Source organism: Silene latifolia, chromosome Y, assembly GCF_048544455.1.
Source record: "Silene latifolia isolate original U9 population chromosome Y, ASM4854445v1, whole genome shotgun sequence".
Lineage (NCBI taxonomy): Eukaryota > Viridiplantae > Streptophyta > Magnoliopsida > Caryophyllales > Caryophyllaceae > Silene > Silene latifolia.
Window position 1 is genome coordinate 85839196 of NC_133538.1, and position 20106 is coordinate 85859301.

At 39.2% G+C, this 20106-nt stretch overlaps 1 protein-coding gene and 1 long non-coding RNA gene across 2 annotated transcripts; one reads left to right on the plus strand and one right to left on the minus strand.

Moving 5' to 3' along the window:
• The first annotated feature begins 14604 nt into the window (after positions 1 to 14604).
• On the plus strand, positions 14605 to 15372 carry LOC141628465 (uncharacterized). The gene has a single exon (XM_074441606.1). It carries the CDS (start codon positions 14605 to 14607, stop codon positions 15370 to 15372), a length of 768 nt encoding a protein of 255 aa, XP_074297707.1.
• A 2651-nt stretch (positions 15373 to 18023) lies between these two features.
• Positions 18024 to 20106, minus strand: LOC141626708 (uncharacterized). Its single transcript, XR_012536298.1, has 3 exons — positions 20004 to 20106; positions 19795 to 19904; positions 18024 to 18183 (listed from the first exon to the last, which is right to left on the minus strand). It is a non-coding gene; the product is annotated as an uncharacterized LOC141626708 (long non-coding RNA).

Sequence of the window (20106 nt, forward strand, 5' to 3'; positions counted from 1 at the left end):
AACTAGTATGCAATCATAATATGTAGACAAAAGTACATGTATAAAGGACAATAAGGGTGGCAAATGGGTTAAAGGGATAGAAATGGAATGTGCCAAAGCACGTTATTGATATGTGGAGCTAAGATGGTAGTCGCAACACTAAACCAAAACCAAAACCAAATCTTATGATAACAAATGAGCCCAACTTAGAGAAATCATCTTAACTTTACAACACATGAGAGCGAATGAAGTACTCTCCAATTATGCATTAGTCTCTAACGACCATCCTTTCGATTCTTGACAAAACCAAATGAAGCATTCAATTTTTTTTCTTCTTCTTCTTTTTTTCAATTCTCTTTTTTTTTCGATTTTTCTTTCTTTTTTTCTTTTTCTTTTATTTTGCTTCATATTTTTTTCTTTTTCCAACACAAGGATACAACACAATTGCTAAAAAGTACTTTGCTATACCCACATGACAATAAGTCCCAATCCTAACCATAATAGCAAAGTAGATATGAAAAATAGGTAACTGCGACTATCCCGAAAAGGTAGGCAAATTCTTGGATTGTAGCTATGAAGTTAAGATATAAAATGGCTACATGGGTTCAAACGGGGTAAGCAAAAGGATAATGTATGGTTTATTTGAACGGTAAGAACCGCTTATCCACATGTACTTATTCAAATGAAAGCAATAAAAGTATCAAGAAATTAATGTCACTTATGCAGTTTGATATTACACATTCCATAAGAAGAAACCACACTCAAGCCTAAATAACAAATGAGACCATTTTATTGATGTTCCTGGCCTAGGAAGCTCAATAGACCTCAGAATTTAAGTAGTTTACTAACATAATTTAGTCAAATAAAATTAGCATAAGGCATGTCAATACGGTCAAGACTCGAGTTATGAGCTTTATTTTCATAAATAACGGGTCAAAACTAAGTACATGAACGACTATATTGGGATTCAAATGCAAAAACAATGCAATTTAACATCATTTTTATTTAATTCATCAAGACTCGACTTAAAACAAAGGAAAAACATGTTTTTGTATTTTGAATTTTTTTTTTAAAATTTTATGGATTTTTGATATAAAAGCACACAACATAATTAAACTCCTCCCCCAAATCTAAATGTCAGAGTGTCCTCATTGTGACACCTACAATATAACAATCACACACAAATTTCCAGCAACCTAAAGGACACATCTAACAAAAGGAATGGGAAATAAATAGAGATAATACAATAAAAGTATATACAAGGGAAGAGAATACCGGGTAAGAGCGTAGGAGTTCCCCCAAACCAGCTGCAAAAATAGGGGAGAAAGACCAACCGCGCAATTCCTATCCAAGCCAGCTACGAATTAAACCCAAAGAGCAAGGGTACTCGATCGAGCTTGGATGGAATCGATCGAGTACTCATATGGCGAGCAAATATTCTGCATTTAAAACAAATGTCCATACAAGGCACAATCAATACAACTCAAAGCACGTAATAGTAAATAAAAATTAGCGCATATGCAACACAAAGACATAAGTAGAACCAATAAATAGTCCAAGCAAAGAAAATAAACGACGAATAAAGTTCTGCCTCATCAAACTCAAAGTCAAATAAAAAATATGAGCACGTATGTTCATCGCTCTTCAAGTCATCATCATGAGGAGGAGATATGGTGCTTCAACTGTCGTAGGAGCTTTATCAAAAACTTTGACGGGTTCCTCTCTAAGTATCTCTGCTTCCAAAGCATCCAACTCGGCCTCGAAGTCAACACTCTCATCACAGTTGTAAACCATCTCAGGAGGAGGTTCATATCCATAAATCAACTTCTCAATCTCATCGAATTCCTTGCTCCATTTGATGACACAGTAGCAGGGGTGTCAGATTAATTCCTATCCAAACAATAAACAAAGGAATCATCAATAGTAGGAGCAAGAGCATTAATTATATGACAAGTAGCTTCTAAATTGGGATGTTTTAATGGTTTATCAAGAATAAAAGTAATTTTATCATCCCTAACTCGTCGTGTAAGACTGCCATCCCTAACATCTATGACCGCCCCCGCGGTATGGAGGAATGGTCTACCTAGAATAATAGGGACTTGGGAGTCCTCAGACATATCCATAACAATAAAGTCAACTGGAATGAAATACTTCCCTACTCTAACTGGCACATCCTCTAAGACACCCATAGGCTTCTTTAAAGATCTATCAGCCATTTACAAGGTCATATTAGTAACACGGAGTTGACCCATATTTAACTTTTTGCAAATTGAATACAGCATAACACTAACACTAGCCACTAAATCGCAAAGGGCTTTATCAATAGCTATACTACCAATATGACAAGGAATAGAAAAACTCCCTGGATCCTTAAGCTGAGGTGGTGAGTTAGCTTGTAATGCGGCCACGCACTCCTGAGTGAATGCTACTATCTCAACTTCATTAAAAGACCGCTTCTTCGACAAAATCTCTTTCAAAAACATAGCATATGCCGGTACTTGAGTTACCAATTCAGTAAATGGCACACTCACTTGAAGATTCTTCACTATCTCCATGAACCACCCAAATTGTTGTTCGAGCTTAGATTTCTACAACCTTTGTGGAAAAGGTAGTTGAATTTTAATTGGCTCGGATTCTTTTACTTTAGAAGTAGCTTTGGAAGTATTATCGTCAGTTACAGGGGTGACTCGATCGAGCCCAGTAGTCACTCGATCGAGGAAGCTATTTTCTTCCAATGTCGTAGCTGAAACACGCAAAAAGTCATCAATAGGGGGTGCCTCGATCCAGCCCGTGGTGTACTTGATCAAGCACCGTGGTTCCTCGACCAATCCTGGATGGGCTCGATCTAGGATCCAATGTTGTTCTCGCTTTTTTGCTTTTTTGCTTATCCCGTCTTTGATCTTTGCTTAATTCTCCCTCATCATCACTTAGCTCGAGATTAACCAATCCCTTAGGATGCATATAAGGAACCTCATCTTCAACAATAGGCACAGCCAGACTTTGATAAGTGGTGCCGCTCCTCAAAGAAAGAGCATTAACTTGTTCATGTGCTTGTTTACCTTGAGGAGGAAGATTGCCGGACTGTTTTAAAGGATTTTGAGCCGCCATTTGAGCAACTTGAGTATCTAACATCTTGTTGCGAGCCATTAGTTCGAAAATCTAAGCCGTTTGCTTTTGTTTAATCATTAAACTTTGTTGCAATAGAGCTTTCATCTCCGCCATCTCATTACTTGGAGCTTGAGGAGGAGGTTGCATCTGTTGAAAACCTCCTTGATTTTGCCAAACAAAGTTCCCTTGTGGTTGATTACCATGATTTGGAGGAATAATATAAGCATTCTACGGTGGGACTTGAGCAAATACATTCTGACTCCTTTCAGGGAAGAAGTTAGAATAAGGAGTACCTTGCTTGAAAAACTGGAAGGCGTGGACTTGCTCAATAGTATTCATACACTTGGCCGCAGTGTGGCCATCTATCCCACATCTCTCACAGGACACTTCTTGTTGAACCATGTTGACCGTTTCTTGCTTATTACCCAAAGACTGAGATGTCTTTAATTCAGCTATTTGAGCCGTCATGCCTCCAGCTGAGCCGCAATAACGTTATCTGAACCACTTCCTCTCTTGCTACCTCTGGGTTTACCATACTCAGCAGTGTGAGTAGATATCTGATCAATCAACTTCCAAGCATTACCGTCATTATTATTATCCTGGAATCTTCCATTGGCAGCGGAATCAAGCAAATCTCTATGATAATCATACAAGCCATTGTAAAACTGGTTGCAATGGAACCAAATATTGAAGCCATGATGGGGAACGGATCGAACTAGCCTTTTGAAACGAACCCAGGCTTCATTAAAATCTTCGGTAGGACCTTGTCTAAAACTCGTGATCTGGCTTCTAACAGCATTAGTTTTCTGTGGTGGAAAATAGCTCTTGTAGAATGCAAGAGCTAGTGAAGTCCATTTGGTGATTGCGTCGGTTTCCATATCCAAATCACGTATCCACTCTGCTGCATCATCTCTCGGAGAGAAAGGAAAGAGAGTCTGCTTGACTTGCTCTTGAGTCACCCTAGCTGTCAAAGGAATAGAACAACAATATGTGACAAATTTCTTCATGTGCTTGGCGGGTTCCTCTCAAGATTTTCCTCCAAATAAATTTCTCTCTACTAGGCTTATATAAGAAGATTTGATCTCAAAGGTCCCTTTATCAGTGGTAGGGAACTTGAAACCTTTAGGAATGGAATCAACCGTGGGTTCGGAATGACTTGCCAAGGTCGGCATCCTTGATGTTGTAGGAGTAACGGGTGCAGAAATAAGTGTGTCCTCTTCAAAGGACAAATCTTCCGTGAAAGTAAAGCGCTCGTAGTCAAGTGTACTCAAGTCTTCCACCTGACTTACTTCTCTTTGAAATTTCCGTCTATAGCAAAAAGTCCTCTCTGGCTCGGGATCAAAAGGTAAGGTATAATCTCTTAACCGTTAGACCTGGGCATACACGAAAATAACAAGAAAATATCAAAATATCTCAAGGAACTGATGCTCCTTGAGACAAAAGACAAAAATAAACAAAAAAAAAACAGAAAAATTGTAGCCTCCCCGGCAACGACGCCATATTTTATAAGGTTATTTTCAGTTGTTGGCCTATCAAAATAAATCCTAAATTACTACTAATTGGTAGCTAGTGGCAACAAAGGGTTGAATCAATAGGGAGGCGAGTTTAATTAATCTAGTTTGTTTATATTTAAGTTTCTCTTAAAGGTAACAGTTTTATGGGGTTTGATTGTTTGATTTCTAATAACTAATTACAATAAAAGTAAATAAGACGAATTCAATAATATTAAAAGGTCTAGGGATTAGGTTCACTAAGTAGTTATTCGGGGTGTGATTTAATTCATTGATAGAGCTAATTATGTTGTTTAAGGTTATATGATCGGTCGATTCAATATTTCTTTAGATCTAATTTAACATGTTGTCGCTATCATTAAATTATCTCTGTTCAGTTATCACAGCCTATATTGATTCTAACCCAGTCGGTGACAGTCTCAATTCGCTATACTAGTCAATTAACCCTGGCCAGTAATTAACTAACTAGATGAAGAACAATAAACTGAACATCAACGAATAAGCAATTTTAACTATCAATTCATTAATTAATTCCCCTTCTTACAACCTAGCTCCCCATTCACCCTAGATTAAAGGCTTAGCTACTCATACTAAAGGTAAGAACAACAATAGCAATAATGAGAAACATGATGAATAACAATAAAAGATGAATAACGAATGAATAATAATTATTGAAGAAAGATTAATACCGTAGTGATGAAGAACAAAGATATAGATCCGAAACAAGAGCAATAAAACTAAACTAAGAGTTTTCTAGGGTTTTTAGAAGTAAAATAAAGCGTAGCTAGATAAAAATATGACGTGAAATATACTAGGGTACGATTTGGGTGTTTATAATAAAACATAACCGATTTAAGGAAATTGCGGAAAATTCAGGAAATAATAGGATCCTCAATCGAGCCTATGGCCACTCGATCGAGTACACAACATCCTCGATCGAGCCTATGCTCAGTTCATCAAGGCACCACTCTGTTTCTGCTCTTTTCCTCGTGTTAACTTCTTAACTTCTCTTCCTTCATTCTTCTAGATTCCCGTGCCATGCTCCGTGTATTCCTTCATGCCCACTCCGCGATGCCCATTTCATTCCTTTGCTCCTTAAATGCATCATTCCTGCATTAAACATCAAATAGCGGAAGTATCAAAGTTCTAACATAAAAGGCTTGTAAATAATATAAACTAGCATGAAAACCGTATCAAAAGCAACTAAGGGGAGGCATAAATATGGATATAATTATGACTCATCAATAGGTGTCTTATCCTCTCGCTTGTTATGTTCTTTGGCTAGGTGAGGTGGGTAGTCACTCAAGTCAAATTCCTCATATTCATTCAGAATTGCATTGTAGTTAACTTGAGACGAGTCGTAACGAAACTTAGTGTTCATTAAGTAAATCTAAACGAAAGGCTCTGATAGGACAGACATCTCATGGGCTGTCAAAGATGACACAGTAGAGGAGGTGGCCCCTGGAACAAGCTCCGGGTTACTACCTTCTGCGGGAGTGGGGGTAACCCTAGTTGACTCGGCCTCTGAGGCACCCACAAATTTGTGTTAAAATAGTGGAAAAGGGACCTTGACTGGGATATCAAGAGTGCTAGGAGCTAAGACAAACTCTGACTCGGGTTTGTCATCAGACTCAGACTCAAACTCAGTCTCATCTTCACTTCCCTCTCTGAACATGGGGCCTTCTCCAATTGTGATCTTGAGAATGTGACCTAGACGATCGGTCCACTTGACAGTCTTCCTCCAGCCTTGGGTAGCTTTCTCTGGGTCAGTATCAGAGATTAAGGCAATGAGATAGAACTGGTTGTCCTTGAGAGCGATGTTGATGATGTCCTCATAGTCGAGGTGCTTGATGTTATTTTCTTCGAAGAGGAGACTCACGGCTTGCCTGTCTAGGCAAGGGGTTGATTCAGATTTGGTTGACAGAGCTTTGGTGTTGTCGGGGATGATGTAGCAGTCTTGAGAGACCTCTACGTTCGGGTTTTTGACCTTTGCTACGGGGTCGTAGATTGGCTTAGGAAAGTCGTTGTAAAGCTCGGACTCTCCAACGGGGACGAAGTAGCCATTGAGAGTTAAGTGGTAGGGATGGAGGATTACTCCTTTTTTTTTGCGCTTTCGTACTAGGAGACCCATTTTCGAGATGTCTTCATCGGTAGGCTCATAGCCCAGCCCGAAAGTAATGTTGGGGATCTTGGCCTGTTTCATGGGAGGCAAGGTGCTCTTCAGTGGGTTGAGGGGTAGGCCTGGGACATAATCCTGGCGCATCAAGATGCGGTTGACCATGAGGTTCGAGAACGGATCACAATCAAAGGGTGATGATTCATCGGTTAAGGCATTCACAGCTTGGAATCTCCACATATCGTTGTCGCCCTCCCGTATTCATGATAGCCTTGATCGGGGATGCATGAATTATGATTGTTTTCCCATTGAAAGGGACCCTGATTTTCTGATGAAGGGTTGAAGTAACAGCCTTGGCCGGATGAATCCAAGGGCGTCCTAGAAGCATGTTGAAAGAGGCGTCGATATCGACCACCTGAAAGTTGGTTTTTCTTTCCAGGGGTCCCATTGCAATGGTCAGGGTGATGAGACCTGCGACCTTACGACGACTGCCGTCAAAGGCGCGTACTCCTTGATTAGTTGGGACCAAGTCAGCTTCATTGATACCCAGTTTATGGGCCATCTTGAGGGGAATAACGTTGACCGCAGATCCGTCATCTACTAGGACCATAGGCACGTTTGCCTTTTCCCGAACCAATGTAGACGTCCCTTGTATCGTCTCTCCAGAATACCGTTGATTTCGGGGTCGCGAGGGTACCTTGTGGGGGGGGGGGGGTGGGTGGTATTTCTCGGCGGATATTTTTTGTAGGGGAAGTTCTTGTGGGGGTAGTTTTTGTGGGGTTGATTATTGTGGGTTTCATGCCATAATGGTCGCGGGAGCAATCCTTCCTGGAACTGGGAGTTTTGGGTGCTTGAAGGACCCTCCCTTGGGCGTGGTGTTGGCGGGTTGAATATCAGCCGGTGGTAGGCATCCTTAAGTCGGGTGATCTTTCCTGAGAGACTGGCTATGGCTTCTTTAACCTGTTGGAACATGGTGAGCATGGTTGCGGCGCTGAATACGAACATCCCGTCCGGGGTGTCCTTTTCCAAGGCATTCACCTTGTCTTCAATAGGTAGGATGAGGTATGAGCAATCCAGGGTTGATTCGTTATCGGAGATGGAATGGATTCCCAAGGGGTTTGTCTTGTTATTTGGTTTTGTTGGTGTAGGTAAAGGTAATTCCCCTTTCTCAATCATATCTTGAATGGCGTGCTTTAGCTTGAAGCAAGCTTTTGTGTCATGACCTTTGCCCTGGTGGTATTGGCAGTATGCGTTGGGATTCTAGAAGCGGCTTTTCTTGGCCTCGGACGGGTCTGGAGTGGGCCCAATTGGCTATTGTTTCCCTTGGTCCATGAGTCTTTTTAGGGCGCTGGCATAGGTTGTTCCTAAGTTGGTGAATGCCCTTTGATGATGCTCAGTTTTCTTTGTAGTTGGTTCGAGGAGGTTGACCTCATCGGTTTTGTTTCTCTGACCGTAGGGACGAGATCCGGTTGACGTAGACCCTTGGTAGCCTCTACCAGTGGTTTTGGCTAGAACGCCCATGCGTAGGTCATCTTCAATGCGGGTTCCGTGGATTTGCAGATTCTGGAAGGTTTTGAAGTTTTGATATCTCAGTAGGTCGGCATAAACTAGACGGAGACTGTTGACAAATTTCTCCACCAGAGTTGATTCACTCGGCTTACTGACTAATTGGGTGCTTACCCTCCTCCAACGGGTTAAGAATTCTGTGAACCCTTCATTCTCATTTTGAGTCAGGACCTTAAGAGTGCCGGTGTTGGCTTGGATTTCGACGTTGTTGGCGTATTGTTTAGCAAATTCGACGACGACTTCATCCCAAGTGGTAATGCTCTTTGGGTCGAGGGAATAGTACCATTAGCGGGGAATCGGTTCGAAGGATGATGGAAAGATCAGGGTGAAGAGTTCTTGTTTGGCCCCTTTAATGGACATGTAATCCTTGAAGGCTCGAATGTGATTGAGCGGGTCCTCCACTCCCTTGAACTTAGGCACATTAGTTAGGGTAAAGTTGTCGGGCAGTTGATCCCCGACGGGTTCGAATCTTCAATTGTTTTCAAGGTGGATGTTTTTTCGACGGGCTAAGAGTTGCTCTTCCAAGAGCTTGAGCCTTTTCTCAGTTTCGGTTAAAGGCGGAGTGTTGTGTTCTCCGGTTTCCTTGTTTTATAGGGTGTCAATACGAGTCTCGACACGGTCCAGAGTGACCTTAAGAGTAGTGAGCAGGCTGGCTAGCTAAGCCGTTGTGAGATCTCTGTTGTCATCGTTGTTGTTGGACGAAGCTAAAGATGGAGCCATGGTTTTGAGGCAGAAAATGGCTCGTGTTACATCCCAATCCGACACGGTTTAACGACTAAACGCAGACAACACAAAAGACGGAAAGACATTGTAGACCCCACAAGACGAGGGCAACCGTGTATGGTGCCTCAGTGCTAACTCGATTTATGGTGTGATGGTGTTGACCGGACTTTGACTCGCGTTCAACGTAAGGGCGTGACGCCGTCGAACGAGTCTCGAGGCGAGACGACTCATAAGTAAAGACCCATAAGTACATTTGCTTTGACTCGATAGACACGAGGCGGAATTGGAATGGAGGACTGAAATTTTCAAAAATAGAAATTTTCAAAAATATTCATTTGTCGTTTTATGGATGGCTTCCGAAGAGTAGGGATCATCAAAAATTCGGCCAGTTGAAAAGTTGTCTTAGGTTTGTTTTCAAAAGACAGTTTGAGTTCGAGTTGCAGCGGCTCTGAAAACAATGTGTTGTTTCCGAAGACGGCTTTTTTGAAATTCAAAATCGTGTGTTTTGAAAATTGAGTTTTGAAAGGTTTGAAATGGTTGTGGTCCCAAGAATGGTGTATGGTCCTCGGGATTTGAAAAGCCACGAAAAAGGATGTGTGTCATTTTCGGGTTTTGAAAGAGCCATTGTGTCGACGAGAGACTGGTTAAAATCCGTGTGTTGACGGGGCCATTATAACGGCGTAAAAAGGTGTTTCTGAAATGGTTGTAGAAAACCGGGTTTGAAAATCGTCATTACGACGGCCTAAAAAGGTGTTTTTTGAAACGGTTGTAGAAAACCTGGTTTTGAAAAATCGTCATTACGACGGCCTAAAAAGGTGTTTTTGAAACGGTTATTGAAAACCGGGTTTGAAAATCGTCATTACGACGGCCTAAAAAGGCGTTCTTTTGAAACGGTTGTAAAAGACCGTGTTTTGAAAAATCGTCATTACGACGGCCTGAAAAGGTGTTTTTTGAAATGGTTGTAAAACCGGGTTTGAAAAATCGTCATTACGACGGCCTAAAAAGGCGTGCAACGGTCGGCGAAAGACCGAGGTTTGAAATGGCCATTATAACGGTGCAAAAAATATGTTTTGAAAGGTTTAAAATGACACGGAAGGACTTATGATAACATAGCACATAAGCACTCGTAGTTCATTATATTATGCATAATGCTTACACGGGTTTGGCTTAATAGGGTGGGTTACACACCAAGCGATCAAACCCCGATTTTCGAGAGGGATACCAATCCAAACGAAAATGTGTAAGAAAGGGTGCCCTAGCCTCATGCACGAAGGAAATGAATGTTTTTTGACGAAACAAAAATGTGTAACGTCAATGGTATGCTTGACACAATCGAGAATCAAAACGCGGGGATGAGAAAACTCATGTCGACGGGACGAGCCAATTGGTCGATAAAGGTTAGGTTGTGGGCCCGGATAAGGAAACTCAACTTATTACCGTAATATCAATTAATGCATTTCAACCAAGACCTCGTTCGAGTCTCACCATCTAGGGATCACAAAGACACAAGTGTCCTAGTTTTCCCCAGCGGAGTCGCCAATCTGTGGACATGGGCCCACCCGCGACGCCAATCTGGCATGTGGACGTGCGGCGGTCGAAAAGTCACGCTCGGCGGCGCAAAAATGCTTTCGACCGGATCATTTTAGATCGGTCGGTTTCATCTCGAAACGATGTTAGAGATGTTTGGATTCGCCACCAAGCAATTGTGGGATGCTTGGAAGCCGTTCGAAGCCACTTTATACCTAGGTTAACCAAGACAAAAGCAGTGTTTGACATAGGTACTAAAGATAAGGAGTCGTCCCTCTTTAGCATCCTATATCTAGAATGACTCTCGTTCGCCCTGGATAAGGTCGTCCACTATCCAATGTTTTTGAGTAAGAGGTGAAGGTATGTATTAGGAAGCCCTTTAATCGGACACCCAATCCCACCCGTGATAGCGGCCTCTACTGATCGATCTTGGTTGGTTGAATGCAAAAGTTGATAAAACGGGTAAATGCATGAATGCGCATCCACAAGTTTAAACCTAAAATATGAGCTTACTATGTCGGTTGTTTATCCAAATATCAAGTAATTGATGTCAAGTTGGATTTAGTGATGATTTCCATGCAAGACGTAAATTAAACATCTATTTACCGAGTTAGGTTTATGATGCATAACGTGATCCATTTGTCTTAGAAAGGTGTTTTGCAAATACAAAGTAAAATGCGGACTTTGTCAATCTGATCTGTCCTGTATTCGGGTTAACCAAAGTCGGGAACGTCTTAGACAAGTGCTGGGAAGGAAGCAGGACCTGCATCAGGCAGCCTATTGAGGCGCGAGCCTTAGGGCGATTCAAAGGGACCTGTCCAGGTTTCAAAACTGGAAATCAGTGAGCGTGTTTAGGCGTGAGGCAGCAGACGACCCAAAGGGGTGTCTCCTCGTTGTAAAAATGTTTATGAAATGGTTTGTAAAAGGGTACTTGAACCCGTCTTTGTGGAAAAGGTCGTTTAGACCGCTTTTGTGCTAATATGAAGAACGAGATTTGAATAATCATCATTGTATTGACGATATTCGATGTCGGGTTCGATTTTGCAAGCTTGACATGAATAGTTTTGAAAAATGTTTATTATGAACTAATTGTGTTAAGTTCATTGTTTTATAATTAGTCAATGTTCATCATCGTACTCGGATTTAAACTGATATGGTATGTGGAACCAAGGATGATTATGCATGTATGACTAATATGGTTGTTTTGAAAATGTAAACAAATCAATAAAAGGTTTTAAAATGCCTTTTTTTTTTTTTTTTTTTAAAAATAAAATAAAAATGCCTTTTAAATTGTAATTAATCAAATATTATCACCGAAATACGGATTAAACCGTCATGGTATGAGGAACCAAGGGTGAACATAATTTATGGTTAATAAAATTTATCATAAAAATGATTTGAAACGGTAAAAACCGATTGTAAAATGAAACGAAAATGGAAAGAATGAACTCAAACACGTTTGAGTTCTGACCTGGACAACCCGTTTAGGCGCGAGCCACCTAGTTGTGACTAGGGGCTTCGATCTGTTTCCGGTCAAACTCGTTTTTTGCTCATTCGATCCGTATTTTGGACCATGTTATGCATGTTTTAACATGTTAAGGTCATAAAATTATATAAAAAGACATGAAAGAAGAGGATTAGTTGCACCCTCATACTTACATGCTAGGTAGTTGGTGAGAAATTGACGGAAGTGTAAAAACTTGTTAGGTCCGAAAACTCGGTTGAAAACTGTTTTAGAAATGTAAAGAGTGTTGTTTTGTTTAGTCATTGTGTAGTTGGTCGAAATGGTCGTTCAAGTGATTTAATGCACGATGACGGTACCAAACAATGTGTATGGCTTAAATTTTCGATCCGTAGGTCAAAAATACGCGCCGGTTTGTGATTTAAGAAGTCGAGTCTAGAATTTTAAGGGATAAATGAGGGGGCGGACACTCGTGTACCTTCAAATGGTGGCATTTGAGGGGTATTTATAGAGAATTGAGTGGTTGTGTGCGTTTTGAGCAATATGGCCGCATAGGCTACTCGAAGAGGCGCGAGCCATTTCGCGGGTCTTCGAGCTGTCTTGTCACTATCACGCATTTGAAATCATGATTTGATCTATCCCAGGTTTTGGATGGCATGATTGTTGTACTTGACCATTCAAGTATACCGGGTATACTTAACATGGAAGCTTTGTGAGTGTTTGTTTTTTGTGTTTGGCTCGGTTTGACTCGTTATTGGAGCGGGGATTTGAATTTTGAGTTGGTTTTTGGTTCGGTGTCGATTTTGACTCTAGTTAGTGTCATTGCGACCCCGTCGTCGTGCATAAAACACTTCAGGTACTTTTGAAAAGTTTTGAAAATGATTTGTTTTCGAAATCGTCTTGAGTTTTCCGACGTATAGTTATACAAACTGCCGGCGATTAAACGTAGCGATTAATAAACATGTTGTAATCCGATAATTATCAGGTGTTTGTTGGGGATTCAACAGATACTGGGTATCTACACATATCAAATTTAGTGAAAATAAGTAAAGTGACACATTTTGCTTTCCACCTATTAATTGTATTAACATAAAATAAGAGGGTATGATGTGACTAAAAGTAGAGTGATTTGACTTGACATAATAAAGAATAATAAAAAAAACAATGCGTCTTGCTTTAGACGGGTGTTTCTCGTCTCAAATAAGACGGACAACATGTTTGTCATTTTACAATAAAAGGTTGTTATTTTCTGATAACATGTTACCATTATTTCTCACATCAGTTTCAGGGTAAAAAGTGACACCTCAAGTTATAACATTTTGTGGATTAAATGATTACATTTTCTTAAAAATGGCAACATTTTATCCGTTTTATTTCAGACGGGCAAACAGCCTGTCTGAAATAAGAATTTACGTAAAAAAACTGTCCTTTCCTATGCCACAACACAAATTGGCATTCCTTTCTTCAACTTTTCAGTTTTTTTTTCAAACTGGATATATCTGACAACATGTTACCATTATAAGACTGAAAGTAAACACTACAACATTAATAAAAAATTTTACATATTACTTTGTTAAAAATGTTACCAACTTAGTCAGTAATGTGACCATTCTACAATATGTTTTATAGGATTTGAATGAATCTTATAGTGATAACATTGATCAATGAACATGGTGGCATACGAGAATGTGTCACAATGTTAGCATTTAGTACAGAAATGTAACCATGTGGAATAATAGGTTTATTGATTTGAAAGAGTGTTAAAAATGGAAACATATATGAACTCAGATGATCACAACATAAAAAAGTGGTTTATGTAAAAATGATATTATCTTAGTCTGAAATGTAACCATTATAATATTGAAAGGTAGGCACCAATCGTTAGTTGACGCAGTGGTAGCATGAGGCTGCGCTTGGTAGGGAGGTCTGCAGATCGATACCCCACAACTGCGATTGGGAGGGTTTTAAATACCGTAATCTTTGGACACGCCCCAAAATCCGGATTAGTCGGCCCAATGTGGTTCGGATTACCGGATGGTTTAGACCCAAAAAAAATATTGAAAGGTAGGCATTACAACATTAAGAAAATGATGACATATTACTTTGTTTTAAAAATGTTACCTACTTAATCAGAGGTCAATATGTTTGGTAGAATTAATAGTGATGATATTTTTTTTCGGAATGTAACAGTGAGATTTTGATGGTTCAAAGAAAAAAAAAATGAAATAGGGTTGGATGAGGTAATAGAAATGGAGGTCAACGTAGAAAGGGAATTAGTGTAGTTTTTCATGATTAAAAGTAATGATTAACTATTAAAATAATGCTTTTAGTACTTCCTAGTGAGCAATCTATAAACAACTAGTCACAATCTAGTTTACAATCCACTTGCTTATGTCCAGCTCACATTAACAGAAAGTGGTGCTAGTCAACCCGTCTTTAGCTTGTGACGGATATTCTATGTTTTCAATGAGAATTTGTGTATCTAGCAGAGGGATGTCTAAGATCTTTTATTTTTGTCCAACTTATGCAATTGCCTAATAGTTCAATGGGTTTTTAATATAATATTTTGATTAGTAGCAAAAGCACTACTAAAATTCAACGTAACGTAAAAGATGGAAAAAATTTTATCAGACAATGGGGATGGGTACACCAGACAAGTTGGCTGGCTGTTTGTGGGTCAGATGGGTACACTATATTTACATAAAAAAGGGGACTGGTTGCATCATAACCCTTCCTCTAATGCCAGTTGCCATTGGAAGAAGATTTGTAAGGTCAGGGATCTCATTAAGGATGGGTTTGTATCTAATGAATGGAGTATTGGTAATGGGGAGTATACTATCAAGAGTTTCTACAACTGGATTAGACAACCTAGACCAGAGGTGTCCTGGTTTAGGTCGGTTTGGCACTCACTAGTCTTGCCTAAGCATGCATTTGTGGCATGGCTGGTGAGTAGTAATGCGCTACTGTTGAAGGACAAGCTGTATCAATTAGCAGTAGCTCCTGATGACCTTTGCTGTGTGTGTCACCTTCAGAGAGAAACTCATAACCACCTTTTTCAGGAATGCAGCTTCACTCAGAGGTTAGTTCATTCTGTTTTGGATGGTTTAGGTTCTCCTATTGGACAGCATGATTGGATTCAGAGCATAGCTCGGAGGAGATGGAGCAGGTTGAGAAAGGCTGTGATTAATGCTGCCATTCTAGCCTGCTGGTATGTGACTTGGATGCAGAGAAATGAGGCACGTCTGAATGGTAGAGTTGCCAGGCCTGAACACTTGGCTGCTCACATCAAGAGTGTCTTAAGAAGTCGTGTTAGTGTTTGTAAATCAAATTTGGTCTCTCCCAGAGATGAAGTTTGGTTGAATAGGGTGCAATTAGTGTAATATTAGCATCTACAAAATTGTACTGGTTGGAAAATGGACTGTGTGTATATTGCTTTGATAATTAATGGAAAGCTTACATTTTAGCAAAAAAAAAAAAAAAAAAAAATTATCTAACATGTATGTTTTTTAACAATAACAAATTATGTCGCAAAAGTTTATGTGCATATTAAATTGAAATACATATCATGAATTTAAGTGGGCATAGAAAATATAGTAACGAGATGTATGTGCCATGTGGCATGACATCCGTATGATCATTCAAAATAATGATATTAGACAGTTCGTAATAAAATACATAAAAAAAGGATACTTCTTTTTTTTAATTATTATTCTCAAATTATTATTGTATACTTATTTATAAAACTTGATCACGCATAACTAACTTTGACCTATTACTTATAATTAAAATTGTATGTATTTTATATTAAAACTTTGAAGTTAAACCTAAAGAACTAAGATTTGAAAATGATTAATCTATTTCTATTTATAATAATAAAATATTCAAAAAGGCCACGCGAAATGCGGGATACTACCTAGTAATCATTATAACCCGTGGGGATTGAAAACTAGATTAGTCGGATCATGAATGTCTATCACATAATTGATAACAAAAATGTCATACCCCTAACCCCTTGCATCAAACAATATTATAAACTCAATGCCAAACTAATATATTAGTAGAGTAAGGAGGTCAATTCTCAGAGTCGACAATTGTTTAATTTATGTTTAATCTAATTAGTGATGTAAGCCAAATAAGTTGAGGTGAATGGTGATCCTAATGAAACTAAAGTAATGAGACAAGCAAAATAATTCTAGATGTAATCTAAAACCAAAGACAATCAAACCGATTCAAAGATAAGATAAAAAGCGTTAGAGGAGATCGGGGAATCGGGTCTATAATCGATCGTAAGAAAGGAATGCATTCACCAAACCGACACAAGGGGGTAGACTTAGGTTGGAAGGTCTCTCGATCAAGCCAAGCCAAAAAACCCTCACCCAAATCTCTTAGGTCAAGGTAGTCATCTAAAATGAGGTGTCAACCTAGATACTTCTAACTAAATTGAAGTTAAGTCACCCGGGTCAAGTCATCACCGTTACCGAATAACACACCAACATCCTTAAAAGATTAAGTCACCAGTCCAAGTTTAGACAAAGGTAAACACAACCCAAACTTTTAGCAAGACTAACATACAAACTCTATCCCCTATTCCCCTAACTAATGAACTACTTCCTCATGATGAAATCAGCACTAACACAATTAAAAAGGAAGGGGAACATGTGAATAAACATAGCCATGGGATAAAGATTCAAACTTTAATGGAGAAATTGCAAATTCTACTAAAATAAACACTAATGAAAGAAAGAGAATGATTAATAACCGCTAATTCAACTAAGAAATCTAAGGAGGATAGTTAAACTAAGGCAAGAAACTAAACAACAACAAAGTGAAAGACAAGAATGGAAAGATTACCCTAACTAAAAGAGTAGTGGAAAGAACAAATGAAAGATTAATTGTATAAAAACTTGAGGAAAGCTTCAATCCATACAACCATAGTCTAGATCTACAATTCTTCTCTCTAAATTATGCTCTTCTATCTCTAAAACTACGCTAAGGTCCCTAATTTTTTTGGAAAATTTATTATTTATATCTAGTTATAAAGGTAGGAGAAAATATAAGTGAGAACGGAATTTGTTACCGAGGGGCGTCACTTTACCCGGTCAGGTATAGTTTCACCCGGTCGGGTAAAAAATTACTCGGCCGGGTAAAGTTTTGCCTCTTGATGACAATATAGCAAAAATGAATAAAAACGTGAAAAACGGCTATCAGGTAGAAGTTTACCCGGCCGCTTAAAGTTTTATCCGCTCCAAATGACCTCATCTTAATTTCTCGTGCTAAATCCGCTCCGGTTTCCGTCCCGCTACAGTCTTCAAGCAAGGTACATATAACACCCTCATACACCAAGGTGTCTTACCAAGACCACCTTAGTATATAAAGGTGCTACCATCTTGGTTGCCTGAGGTAAAGTATATCAAATAGACCTACAAAGAACATTTATTAAGAGTACAAACTGTTTAACCAAACTCAAACTGAAAACCAAACTTAAACTTTTTACAACTCCAAAAAGAAACCAACATAAAAGCTAATGTTCAACACCACAACAGAAGCTAGCTAAAGAACTTGTGATGACTCTGCCCCGTCCATATCCCGCGAGCTACATCCACATCCAATACCTGCTAAACCAACTGCTCACCATCCCCGAATGGATCACCACAGTTTTGAAAACAATAACGGGGTCAGTTAAATGCATAACCAAAATAAGAAATCACAGATACACAATCCAACCAAACTACAGTAACCATCCTCCAAACTCCATTAGTAACCAGTAACCGACTACACATCGAAGTGTGTAGCCCAGGTTACCTATCGCAATAGGTAACCCTTGCCGCCTGTGACACCCTCAGTTTTAGCGTTAAATAAACACGTAAATTCTATAGAAAAACTGACAGGATATGTTTGTAATTGGTTCGACTAGATAAAAACCTGTAATTTTAAAAACTTTTCTAAACCATTCACAAACACTTCCAAATGAAGAGTGCCAAAACCTGCATATCTAACAAACTAATTTACATAACATAGCTAAAGTCGCGAGAATAAGGTGATACAAACCAAAGTAAAAGAGGGAGACATATGTCCCTCCAAAATATAAATACAACCATAAGTTTAAGGGTTTACTACAACATATAACCAAACTAAGTCCAAGGTTCTTTTGCTCACTAGCTCGTCTGTGACCCCATCTAATCATCATCAACCTGTCAATCGCATTTTATACAAACACGAAAGCCACAATTCAGTGGGGAGTAACTTCGAGTCCTCCCACTCACGAAATGTCATATTTAATGTAACATGTAACGTAACATGTAAACCACATCACAAATAATCTAGATATCAAATATTCTAACAAGTGAACTCTAAACTGACCAAATTAAACTATCATGTGAAACATATAACAAGCAGTAATCCAAACTTTATCAATTGTAACCGGCTTGCATCTCACCTATTACAATTCATAAAATCACCATACAAGAAAGGACAATATATCAAAGACAGGCATAAGTTCTTAGTACGGTCAATAGTCACTCAGAATCGAGTCTATACCACGAGGTAGGGAAGGTAATCGAACCGGTATCTTGGCTCGGAGGTTCTATCAAAACATGGCCAAGACACAACACAACCCTAGCCTAAAATCTCACGCACCTAGACATGCGGATACACACCACCGCACCCAAGACCCACAATTTTTCTAAAACAAAGTGAGTACCCTAAGGAGTCCACCAAAGGGTTGGCTAGTACTTAAGGTGACCACTTACTATCAAAATAAGTAACGAGGTCATGCCCCAACTTGGATATAATCCCACCAAGTCGGAACACGAAGCTATCAAAAGGAACATACACTCGTCAAAGACTATAATGGCCTATCTATGATGAAGGCCGAAACACTCACCTAGGACCTAAATAAAACCAATCTAGGTCCCAGCTTGAATACTTTAGCCCGCACCACACAAGACAAGTAGGACACCCAATTAACCAAAAGAGAGGCAAAGAGTCCAAACTTGACAATATTAAAGGTTTCAGGGAATCTAGGGCCGTTTCTACAACATAGAAACCATTCAAATCAACCAACAACATATGTGAAATAAAAACATAATAAATGGCCTAAAACAAGAATAAGGCCAATTATCCAATTTACACAATAATTTCATCCAACCGAATTTTTACCCGCAACCCCCCTGCGGACAGTGCACGGTTCAATCGCGGTGACCGACCAATCACACAATTGACTGACATCGATTCAGTCAAAGGGACCAAGGCTCAGTTTTCGGCATAATCATCCAAGCATTACAATTATCGCTATAAAATTCATTTCAAGCCTAGTCATTACAATTTCATATTATAACCTATCCTAACATGTGCCAACTACCAAAATAAGCATAACTTCACCATCAAAATTATATTTACTACTAATATTATTCATTTCATAAGACTACCCACATGTTACTTTTACTAAATATAGCATTAATACGCCCGAAACGACGAAAAACACTTGAAAAACCGCGAAACAAGCAACGGGCCGACCCGGGCCAGCCCTGGGCCTGCCGTGGGCCTGGTGGGCCTGCCGGGCCGCCACCCCAAACCCTCCATTTCTCCATTTTTGTTCAGTTTAACATCGTCTGAAGCATCAATTAGTCATTCCCAATTCATTTCCACACTAATATGTGAACTTAAACTAACAAAAGACATGAATTAGACATGAATTTAACCCATATTATCATGTGAAATAAACCACTCAATTAACAATCACAAAATCATACAAAAAGCAAAGAATGTGACATTAATTCGTCGAGTAACTCGAAATATGTTACCTTTAACAACAAAATGAGCAACTAGCACCTTGCACACCAAACCCTAATATACAACTAGCCACTATCTTCAACAATATACGAGTCCCCAAACTCGTCTTCCAAATCTTCACCTAAATAAACAATAAAAACACAATTATAATCACTAAAACCGAAATTATGCCCCAAAATCATCTTAAATCAACATAATTAAAACTGAAATTAAAACATACTAGGATGTAGATCTTGAAGAGAGGATTCCGAAAATATAAATTTTGCGAAAATCGGACTAGAAACGAAGAAATTATGATGAAATTACGATTGTAAATTATTTGA

What these genes read in the sequence shown, in the direction of transcription:
- LOC141628465 (XM_074441606.1), top strand. Translation starts at nt 14,605, where the DNA reads ATGGAAAAAATTTTATCAGACAATGGGGATGGGTACACCAGACAAGTT.